The sequence below is a fragment of the Tenebrio molitor genome, chromosome 2 (genome assembly GCF_963966145.1).
Source record: "Tenebrio molitor chromosome 2, icTenMoli1.1, whole genome shotgun sequence".
Taxonomy (NCBI): Eukaryota; Metazoa; Arthropoda; class Insecta; order Coleoptera; family Tenebrionidae; genus Tenebrio; species Tenebrio molitor.
Window position 1 is genome coordinate 3041555 of NC_091047.1, and position 12251 is coordinate 3053805.

General features: G+C 39.9%; 1 protein-coding gene across 10 annotated transcripts in view; it reads left to right on the forward strand.

The window, feature by feature from the left end:
- The window catches only part of LOC138124289 (uncharacterized), a 176736-nt gene that overhangs the window by 38932 nt on the left and 125553 nt on the right, over positions 1-12251 (forward strand). For all 10 annotated transcript variants that reach the window (XM_069039285.1, XM_069039286.1, XM_069039284.1 and 7 more), the window contains 3 exons: positions 269-483; positions 825-916; positions 6751-6943. In XM_069039285.1, the coding sequence (XP_068895386.1) occupies positions 269-483; positions 825-916; positions 6751-6943 (500 nt within the window). The remainder of the gene's footprint in view (positions 1-268; positions 484-824; positions 917-6750; positions 6944-12251) is intronic.

Genomic DNA, 12251 nt, shown 5'->3' on the forward strand with positions numbered 1-12251 from the left:
TTACAGGTGGAAATTTCCAGCACACAACGATGCTAGACACATTTATAATAACTGTGTATTAAGTGAATTGTGGAGGAAAGCCAGCCTGGCTCTATCGGTGATTGCGGGATCGGGGCCAGGTCCCCTCTGAATACATTAGGTATCTCGGCCGCGACCTCGTCCGTCTGATAAACCTGAAACTATCAGAATCGCCGCCTCCCTGCGGCGGCGGCGGCGGTTTATTTTTAGTTTCGTCGGAACGACCCTTATCTCTGGCTTATCTTTCCAGGGCGAGCAACGTCTCCGGCGAACGGTCGCCGTTCGACGGTTCGTGCTGCGGCTCCGGCTATCACACCGTCGACTCGACCCCCCTGGGCTCCCCCGAGGAGATGGAGGTGCCCAAGTACCGCGTGGTGATGCTGGGGGACGCCGGCGTCGGCAAGACAGCCCTCGTGTCTCAATTTATGACGTCCGAATACATGAACACTTACGACGCCAGTTTGGGTAAGTCCACGGCGAAGCCGTCCAGATTTATGGAGCGCCGTTCATATTCTCGCCGCACCGTTGAATTTTTTTACGAGTGGTAGGCGAAGGTGCCAGCTTTTATTTTTATTTTGCGCGCGCGGAAATGGCGCGGAAATCCACTCCAATTTGTAAATGAAATGGCGGGGGTGTCCTCTCGGGGAGAGGACGGTTAAAAATCGCCCGCCGGCAAGAAACTTGTTAAAGGGGCAGCTCAAGCTCGAGATGATTAATTGGCCACTTGTAAGTTTTCTGGTGAGGCGGCGGCTACCCCGAGTGCGATAATTCCCGAGATTATTTCCCTTGAAAAAGTGTCGTTGCAGATGACGAGTTCGGGGAGCGAACCGTGTCGGTGCTGCTGGACGGGGAGGAGTCCGAGATGATTTTCATCGATCACCCTGCATCCGAAATGTCGGTAAGTTGGAATTTTTGTTTACCAAAAATAACGACACACCTGGGGTTAAATAATGACGCGGGGGCCGTAAAATTACGCCACGTTCCGTTAAGAATGGCTCTCGGGGGCTCTCGCAACGTCGATCAATTTGGCGAGGTCCTGCCGAGCACCAGGATTTTAAGGACGAAACGTGTATCTCTAGGAGGCTGATCGGTCCCGTAATAAATCGAGTCGGTTTTAGCGACTGCATAAAAAGTTTAGGAAAATCGGATTCGGGCCGGGGAAAAACTAGTCGCTCTTTGTTACCGTCGACACTTTTATAAGTACTGGAGTCTCGAGATAAGTGGTGAGTTAGATGCGAAAAAAAAGTTAAATACGGTCGCCAACAAAGGAGAGTAAAATGTATGACAGACCTTTTGTGGTCTCCCGAGGGCAAACTCTGTTCGGAAAATTTTGTTCCGAATTGAAGTTATGTCGAACAAAACCTTCTTAAGGAAAGTTTCCGGTCGCAGAGTGGCTGACATGTGTCGATATAATGTGCAACAGTTTCGGTGCAAGTTTGGGCCACGAGCCGCCTCCGGCTCGTCGGGAAAAAAATAAATTGATCAAATCGACCGGAAGCTTGAAACAGTGAAAACTTTCAACCGACAAAATTAACGGATCTGTTTGGAATTCCGAGCGGACAGCTTTCGCGAGTTTAATAAGAAATAAACAAATGTTGCTGTAGTTTCCAGTTAAACAAAAGTGAAATATTGTGTATTTCTGTTGCGTGGAGACGAGATGGAATTTAGAAACTCTTGTCGATTTTTCTTTGTGGTGTAGTTAAAAAAAGACACGGAGTTTCTGCGACACTGAAACTGAAATGTGTCGTTTTATAAAATGCAAGACTAAGGAATGTGTCGAAATTATCTGAATAAAATGTTTCGGTGGCTTCTTGAAGTGAAAACTTCTTTAGGCGCACCACATACATACATTTAATTACTGGGCAGCAACTGTGCGTTACTTGTCATTTTCAAAATTTGGATTGCAAAATGTTAAGCGAAAAATGGACAAATTATCATAATACAGGGTATAAATGATGGTCTGCATGTGTTCTGTTCAATATAATAAACTATCGTCAAAAAAATAAAACTTAAACATTGAAACCTAACCTAACAAATTTTCCCAATCTGTTTACCTCTAAAAGCGGACGTATTGGCAGTTTCACTATCATTACTATCACATGGTAAAAGGAACGCCTCAACTTCCAAAACACCCTGTACAGGGTTATTCACGAGAAACTTTCGATGAAAATTTCGCTATATGCAACCCAAAATACAAGAAACCCCTAGAATTTGATATTTTGTTTAATTCGAAATAAGTTAGCAATCCAAGTAGCTTGGCGAATAAGATTAATCATGACACTTTCTCTTTATTGAGGTTATGAGCAAAACTTAATACAGCGTGATCAACAATGACTGAGTCTGTTGGCAATGAAACAATTGAAAAATATTGGTGTTTTTCTGTTTCGTAATTGGCACTGACCGGATGTTTTAACTTGACACGACATCAAAAAAAAGGTTATGTCGGGTATGTTTATGCTATTACAAAAATGACCCTTTGATGGTAGTCGTCAAATTCGCCTGTCAACTCTGTCAAAGCTGACAACCGGAAATGAGTTTAAATTACAGTGGTACCAAAATCATTCAAATTTTCATTGTCACCAACAGATTCAATCATTCTTGATCACGTTGTATAAATGTGAAAACTGATATGACAGACAATAAGAGCCAGCAATCGTTGATTTAAGTATTACTTTTTATAAATTTAACAAGCTAGAAACCATTGGAAATTGTAATTTCTGTTGCATATAACGAAATTTTCATCGGAAGTTTCTCGTGACTAACCCTGTATAAGAGTTTTTGACTAAAAAAAAACTTATTTCTCCCAAATTTCGGGACCGTAAAGCCATGATTCTTGCTTCAATGGAACGCTCTCGTCAAGTTCGATCACAAATAGACCACATTAACTTTCCACATATTTACATTGGACATCATTTGAATTTGTTGAATTTTGGAGCTGTCCAAGTCAGTTTCGGTTTGCACACAATCTCGCTTATTATCGGAGATATGGTATTGATTCTTGCACAGATGAATGGATTCCTCTCGTTCTCCTGATTGTTTTGGTGTAAAATAGTTTGACCTAGGAGCTACGGTTTTCGAGTAATGCGGTCTCAAAGTTAACTTTGAGGATTCTTCTTTTTCGCTCCCGGTTCACAAAATGACATGTGTGGGTGGGGCCTTATCTATTTTTGAATTCAACTCGACCACCACATTAAATTAACCCCGAGCTGGTTCGGATTTTACTTCTTTCATATTACCAGTTTTTAAAAGTGTCAATTATAAATAATAAAAATTAAGAATTACAAAGGAAGGTGGGCATTTAAAGAAAATATTTAGATAGTTTTGCCATTTCAAGAATTATGTGAAGCCTCAATATTACACATTTTTAATGATAAAGTCAATTCATATTATACAGGGTGTATCTAAAATACATGTGTTAATTTTAACATGTAGCAGAGCCTGTTAAGTGAATCGTTTTTTCTATTTGATTTTTTTACGAAAAATCGCCAATTGATGGAAAACTTTTGCGATTTTTATAAAATGTTATAGAGAAAAGTTTCACAAATTGGCTAGTTCACCCACTGGTTAAAATTAACATACGTATTTCAGATACGCCCAGTATTATATCCGAAGAAACTAATAGGCCAAACTACGAAAATCGTCAAAACACAAAATAGCTATTTATGTAACCAGTTAGGAAATGCGTTATTTTGTGTAACGAGTGGAATATTTGCGGGACGAGCGCAGCGAGATCCCACAAAATCACACGAGTTACACAAAATTGCATTTCCTAACGTGTTACATACAAGATTTTTTCTAATTTTGACCAAAAAAATGTTTCTTCAAACGTTAAACGAAGTAATGAATTTCATTATACTAAGGACAACGTAACATTTTATCTGCCCCGCCCATTTCTTAGTTACCAATCAAATAGGTTGTTAAGACGATCTGATTTACACAGTAAACATTTCTGACATTCGAATTGTCTTAATGACATTTTATTTTTTAGAACCTAAAACAATAATTGTGGACTTGACAGCAAAATTCTAACCTTAACTTTTTTACGTGGCAAATGTGATGAAAAGTCGTAGTACAGATTGAATCTGGCTTTGATTCTGATTGGTCAATTTTAGTGGGCGGAGCAGATAAAATGTTATAACGGCAATACTATAATAATAAATTATTATTGTGTTAAAATATCAAGTAGGTAAGTAGTAACAAAAAATATGACTAACTGGTTAGGAAAGATTTTACTTTTCGTAACCAGTTACGAAAAGTGTGACGTTTCCAAACGCCAATTAATTTTGAAAAGTGTCACTTTATATGTCAAAATTAGAAAAATGTACCTTGTTGATTTTGTTATTTTGTAATTTTTTCTGTTTCTGTAATTAATAAAATTTATCTCCGAATACTAAACCGAGTAAGAAAAATACTGGATCTTGCAAACTGAAAAAATGGTGGATGCGCCGGGAAAAGTTTGAAATCATTTATATTATAGTGACTGGAGAAGATCTGAAATTGACGTTTTATAGACTTGTCATAGTATGAAGTTAATTTTCATTTCTGATACTCAAGTCAGGAAAATATACACATACTGTCGCGAGCAAAAAATTCTGGTCGTCAATGACATTTCAAAATTTGGTTTGATTGTCACAAATTGAAAATTTTTCCCTGCCTGATTACGCCCATGTCAACAAAGTGTCAAAAAAATTAGAAAAAAATGACAACTAATGTCATACAACATGATGATAGGTTAGGATATTTACGACCGTTTTACAATAGAGCATTTTCTGTTGTGTCAAAGCATGATTTTGACGACCAGTTTTTTTTGCTCGTGACAGTACATAATTTGGTGTAGAAATAATTAAAATCCTCCGATAAATAAGGTAATGATTGCGTCAGAAGATTTTTATATTTGTAATATCGTGTGAAGTAGGTAACGACTCAAAAGTGTTTCTGATAGGCAAATCAATACCAACGCAAAGAAAAAAAAATCAATTTGAACGCTTCAATGTGGTAATTATTGTCAGATAAATAAAAATATTTGACAGGCCAGACGTCATTTCAAGTTTCTGTTATAAATTCATTTATTACACAACTGGCGAAACAGTTATTTGGATATCTCTGTTCATCATCTGGCTAAGATCTGAAAGTAGGTTTTGCGGAAAAGATAACAAAAGAAACGTGAAATATTTGAACTGATATAAAGCCGGTTCGTAATGCAAAAATGGTGGATGCGCCGGGAAATATTTACTTGAGTCATGTCGATACCTTCGTTGTTTGTGGAAGTAGATGAAATCTAAACTTTTCAGAGGTTGAACAATGTTATGTCAACGATGTGATACAGCCCCCGCACGCCAAAGGCCACAGATGGTGATCGTTATATGGTCGAGTTCCAGTTTAGGTTCGACGTGGACGAGGCGCAAGAAAAACATGTTTGAGAGACATGTATTATTAATTGACATCAATGTTATAATTTAATATTTATGCAGACAAATTTATGAGAAAAATAATGTGGAACAGCAAGAATCAATCCGTCGTTCATCAATCATCGTCATTATCGAATATTCGTCGCGATAAACCCGCTCTCCCCGACATGGACGTGTCTCGTTCCTCCATCCATCTCCGGATAAATATCTCATTCGTCTCGAAAGACAATTCAATCAAATCCCCTGCTTTGGATAAATGAAGAGAAAAACTCCAGAGATCCATAATGACAAATCGATAGTCAGTAGCGTTCCATTTTGCACGAAACCTCTCTATTTATTTATTTTTTTGTTCGTCCATGTGTTCCTCTCCGGACCAGCTTGTGCACAAATTGCATCACAGCGGTACTCATCCGTCTTGCAGGCACATCGCAATGTCGTCTTTTCCGGTGGTAATCACCCCATTCATCCCCCGGCAACCCAGCTAATTCCGTAAATTGTTAAGTTATTTTTGCTCGTTACATAAATCCCCCACGTCACAATATCGCCTTCCGTAATCCCCGTCGATGCATTAATGAGCGCCGAGGGCGCCCCGCGACATCGCCCCCCCGGTCGGGGTCCATGATGGCTTCTGCGGACGGCTCCGATTATGGACGCCAGTCAAGGTCGCAATTAATCTCGTTACGATCGGAAATTGGAAGTGCACGTGACGGGGGATTTGCCGGAGGGTCCCGCGGAAGCCGTCGAATTTCTTGCCCAAATCCGCATAGATTCGACGTGTTCGACGTAATATTGGCGTTTCGAAATAATAAAGCCGCTTTCGCCGGTATCGTCTATGACAGGAGATTGGACTTATCGATCCGGGTTCGCAGAAGTAGCAACAACTTAAAAACGACGAGGGTGCTTGAAAGTCGCGGGTCGTGGAACCCATCCCCGACTCTGATTGTGTGTTTTTTCGGGGCCACTTGTGTGCGACGAAGTTTTAATGACCGTCGATGCTTCCACCGTCCCGTTAAATTATATTATTCTTTGATGGAAGGAAATCGATTTGTTTTGTGCGCCCCGCGGCCTATTTACTTATCCGATGTTGTGCCAACGACTATTTATTTTTCTTGCATATAATGGGCACAGCCGGAGTCTGTAGTGCCATCGTGTCGAGTTCCCAGTTAGGGGCGTTATTAAATATTTATATAATGGAACTCTGGAGCGTCCGGAAACATTAGGTTGTTTACCCATTAGAAAATCGATACCATAAATAGCTACCATAACTGCTATTAATAAAGTTTAATCTAGATCTGGGTGCGTTTATAAACAACGTCGGTTCCAGGTGGAGAACTCGCTGAGCACTTACGAGCCCCATGCCTGCGTCGTCGTCTATTCTGTAGTGGCCAGGGCGAGTTTCCAGCACACTGAAGAGACCCTCAACTACCTCTGGAGGGAGGGCTACACGCAGGAGAAGAGCGTCATCGTCGTGGGGAACAAGGCGGACTTGGCCAGGTCGAGGGTCATCACGTCGAACGGTTTGTCCAAGTTTTGCCCCGTCCGCGTTCGAATTGCTTTGAACAGAATTTAAAATGTCAAGTTCCCTCCCACCGTCGGGCGGTCCGCAAGGGATCGGTCAACCGGTGCGTATCCGACGCCGCCATCGAAACGGTTCTCTTGCGGACCGTCGGACACTTAAACATCCTTTTCTTGGAGTTTTCAGTCGAGATTTGTGTAAAACGAACAGGATTTTGTTTAAATTGCTTTGGTAACGAAGGGGTGAGGTAAGCTCACGGCTTGTGCCGTGCCTCCTGGTGAGTCTCAGATTTGTTAGCAATAGATGCACCGTGTTCTTGAGTACCTGTGAAATGATCGTACCGAATGTCACGCGAGCAACCGGCCGAGTTGCTCCCGTGCACTCCACACGTTTACCACACGCTTTCGATGTTTAGTTAGTTGTCCCGAGCGAGTCTATAATCATTAACAATACCCCACGAGCGTCCAACTTTTTGCCGGTCAGTTCTCTCCAAACAACGATTTAAGGGCGGTACGTGCGAATCGGGCGCCCGTAAATTTTCATCAGTTCCCATTGTTTATTTATTTTTTATTTGGTCCGTTTCGGGGCGAAATTCGACAGGTTTTCGGCACAAAAGAGTCCGCCGGACCGCGGTCTTTATCGACGCTAAAAAAAATAAACAAACAGGAAATTGTATTTTGAACGATACGATCGGTTTTTATTAAATTTGCCATAGGCAAGTGCGGCGCGCCATTAAAAAATGAGTTTTTCCCTTTGAGACGGGCGTTCCGGATGAAAAATGATATTGTTCCGAAATTTTCCTTTTGCGATCAAAGGGGAGCACAAAACGTCGCCTGTTATCCGTTCATATTTTATTCGTGTATCGTCATAACGAGTGTAACGCGATTATCGAAAATCCAATCGGTCCGGCAACAACAAATCGATGCCGAACAAACGAGCTGGAGTGGTGTTTGGTCCGCTCATTAAGACGTGTCGATTTTTTCAAGCACTCATCCTGATTGGAAGGCGATTCCGAACGGATCAACAAAATTGTGCACGGACTCACGCGACAAGTGGTGTGCCTAAATCGAGTTCAATGTGTGGGCTCCGAATTTTATGTCAATTTGCAAGAGTGCGTTGTTTTGGTCGACGAATACGAATCTGTAAAAGAAACTCGAGGGACGATTCATTTTATTAAAGGAAAAATTTAAATTAGCTGTGACATGAGGGAACATAACCTTACTTAAGTGCTTCATATCAGAAAAAACTCTTTCTAATTTTTAGAATGATTACTTACTAATGTTGCTAATCTTGGCAGCTCATTAGTACCTATTTATCCTGGCAAACAATCAAATTTACAAACAGTTTATTTTTATTTTTAATTGTCAAATGAAAATTAAAACATTTTAGTCAATGCTGTCAATCGTGTAACAAAGTTTAGATTTTCATTTTCTACTCTGTCCGTCGAACTAAATTTGAAATAAATTAAAACCATCAGAGATGATGAAACAGATCAGATCAGACAGATTGAACATAACAGTAAAAGACTGAAGTACTGAAAAATGTCTTCGAGAATTACTTCAATAAAAATGACAATGCAAACTGCAGTTGTTTGGTTTTTACAGTTGAGAGTTGACAGCAGACGTGACGTCATGATTTCAAAATTTTATTTGAAATTTATTAAAAATGTGAATTTTGTCAATTTATTAAAGTGTATGGATAATTGTCCTAGGACAAAACATTCATAAGGTGCGTGGTGTGTGTTTTACTCATTTTTACTGTTACATTACCACACGTTGCAATTTTCTAGAAAAAGTGTGGTTAGGTTTGCTCGTTAGAGTTTTTCTTCGATGGAGTTGATTATTGATTATTTCTGGATGTTTCTCATTATTAATTCATAACAAAATGAAGAGTTTCTGTGAATTTTCATGCTTTCGGTGCTCGAATTAGTTTTGTTTGGTGTGCCGAAGCAAATTCAAAAATAATCAGCTTTCGGGTTTGTGCGTTTTATGGAAATTGACGTGTTGCTACTGTTGCATCAGTCCAGACACGTATTAAAATCCACAATTTTTCCATTTCGGTAAGAAAAGCGGAAGATGTCAAAAATACAATTTCCTTCTTCCGCCCCGTCTGAATTTCAATATAGACATGGAGCTGATTTCCATCAAATTTACCGAATGGTTGCAAATTTCCAGGGACCCCAATCTAATAGCTATCAGTTGTGAAAAATATTACGCAATCTTTCGCGGCAGACAGCCATTTACAATGGTGACCCGGATTTAGATAACATCACAAGAAATAACTTCCGGTTTCTCTTGGTCGAATGTATTTTGTTGATGATTTTTTTTTATCACCTGGCATATGGTTATCTCAAGTGTGCAGAATTCGTTTGTGTAACACCTAAATAAATAAAACATTATTAAATCAGCGTTTGCATTTTTCGTGGGGGCGGTGTAGTGCAATATCAGCAAGTCAACACTCCCGTCAAAGAGCGCCGTGTCACAAACAAAATTTTAATTAGTGCGCGTTTCTGACGATTTTCGTCAAATTAATAACATTCTTCCACCCTCCGCCGCGTCGACTCGTCTCGCGCAAAAAAAAAATTAATTAAAAAAAAGCGACACATTTCCATTAACTTCCCCGAATTATTTACAAGCTTGTTTCCTGATTTAATTTCGCAACCCTTAAGCGTTCGACTCCGCTAATCTCAATTAAGACTGGCTGAGGGGTGCGTTAAAGTGGCGCTCCTCGAACGGATCAGTCTTTTTGAAAAATCGCCGCCGGTGACGTTTTATTAACCCCCCGCACCTGCAAACGTGCGACTCTTGTACACTTTGTGAGATATTTCGTTGGCGAGTTGTGGAGTGGGTGACGGTGTTAATCCGGGGACTTTTCCAGAGGGAAAGGCTCTGGCGGTGGCGCGCGACTGCAAGTTCATCGAGACTTCGAGCGGGATCCAGCACAACGTGGACGAGCTCCTGGTGGGCATCCTGAAGCAGATCCGGCTGAGGGAGTCGCGGGAGAAGAAGAAGTCGGGCTCGAAGAAGGAGAGCAACAAGCTGCACGGCTCCAAGACCAGTCTCAGCCTGAACATCGCCAGGGAGATCCTCCAGAAAATCTGTATGAACGACATTAGCAAGTCGAGGTCTTGCGAGAATTTACATGTTTTATAAATTGTTGTAGATTCTATTTTTCTACGCTAAATTCTGATAGAGGCGAATTTGTGTTGGATTTGTATAAACGTACTGTAGTTTTCTACCTGTTTTAGCTACAGTTCCATGTGATATTTAAATGGAGTAGACTGCAATGGACGCGTAAATGTTTCAACTGTTTTTGATCGCCTGTTCTGTTCCGTTAGATCGACGATTCATTCTAAATTAATGTATTTGTTGTGAGCGGTGCGGGTCCACCCCGCACCCTAGTCTAGTCGACGGGGGCGACACACGCCCCATGTAGTTTTAAGGCCTAAATTTGTGTATAAATAGTCGTACTTTGATTTAAACGAGACTGGTTTTCCCGTCGTCGTGCACCGATTTTGCGATTTGGTGCGATTTCTTTACGCTTCACCGCTTGCGCTTCGATTATTTTCCCAGTGTAATCTGCTAGTGTCTAGACTTAACAGTAGGCGATAGTTTGTAGTCAATTATTGTAAACTTGTCGGACATTGGGTGATCTTGATTATTCAGCGCAAGAAGTGGGATTTAATTAGCACAGCCGATGGACGAGACGCGTTTTTGCTCGCCATTTTTAATTAAAACTTTCAACTGCAGCGCGAACGGATAATTGGAAACTTAATCAAGTGTAAATTATACACTGGTAAAGTTGCGAGATAAGTTGTTGCCACGTTGCGATAAATACGATCACCCGGTGTGTTTAATATCTAGGAAAAAGTACGATTAAGTCTATTTGTAAAGAGACATGACCCACATCATCATCACATCGGTAGCTTTTTCACAAAATATTGCTTAACTGTGTATTACCAAATGAGACTGAACTATTTCGATGTTTTCGGTTCGAGTAGCATAGTGACTTTTCTTACTCTTCTACTGTTCTGAGAGTTGCTCAGTAACTTGGGTCCCCACTTGCGTTGGATTTTCTTCGTAATTGGTTTGCTACCGTTTCTATATTCCGTTATGTTATTGTGATTTTTCTGAAAATGTTTGTCCTAGAACTAGTCTTTTGTGTTCGCCCAATAGCCGAAGAAAAATTATGACAAAGCTGAACGACTGAGGTGTCTTCAATTATTCCAGACGATGTCATTTCACTGTGATAAAACTGTCCTTCGATCAAGCAGCGAAGTGTCTACAACTGACAATTTTTAACACTTTAGAAATCAAAGGAAACGGTACAAATATGAAACGATCAAAACACACTTCTGTTTGAAAGAAACAGACGTTGTCGCTTTAATTTAAACTATTTAACGTATTTTACCTTAGAGAAACAAGATAGCTTGCAGATAAAAAAGTAAATTAGGAGAGTATTATAGGTATAAATATTTTCTAAGTGTAAAAGTGTCAATTTTGCAATTTGGGAGTATTTTCACAGACATATCAAAAATACAGTGCTCTCTTAATAAATGTTTTATTCTGTTTTGTATCAAATGTTGTTTGTCAAATAAAACGTGTGAAATGTAAATCGTAAGAACAAGAGTTGTAATATTAAATACATAACCAAAAATATGTCACCTTCAGAAAAACACTAGAGGCGAGCTATAAATTAGGAAAAACTCAATCCTAGTATCTCGTTTTGAAGAAATTATGTAAATGCAGAATTGTTTCCAGTTTTAGGCAAAAGAAATAACAAATTTGTTGGTGGTTTAAAGTTACTGCCTGTAGATTAATTAAAATGTATCACTTTAATGTACCTGCACGCCTTTGTCGATGCGTTAGATCTACAATTTTCAAATATCTAGGTGGCTTTGCACACTTTATGTCAGTTTTCGAAAATGAACATTGTCGTGTTACAATTTCCACCTTTCGGTGTAAAAACTTTGTAAAACGCACTCCAGAATATCAAACAAGCACAATTTTTGGGAGTATTTATTAAATAATGCCGTATTTACATAGTTTTTGTTGATGAAGTCCGCACCAGACCAGCTTCGGTGAGTCTCACTTGCAACACTTTTTTTGTTCCATTACAGTTCTATCGGCAGGTTCAGTTCTGAAACATATTTAGGTCACATCTATTAAATCAAAAGCTGAATGTCGCGACAAGTTGAATTTGATTGTCGTGAGGTTGGTAGAAATGACGGTTTAGCGGTAGGGTACGATTAAAAAGTAAGCGGGTTTGATTTCTGTTGCATAAGAGGTCAGGTTTTTTGATTTGATGTT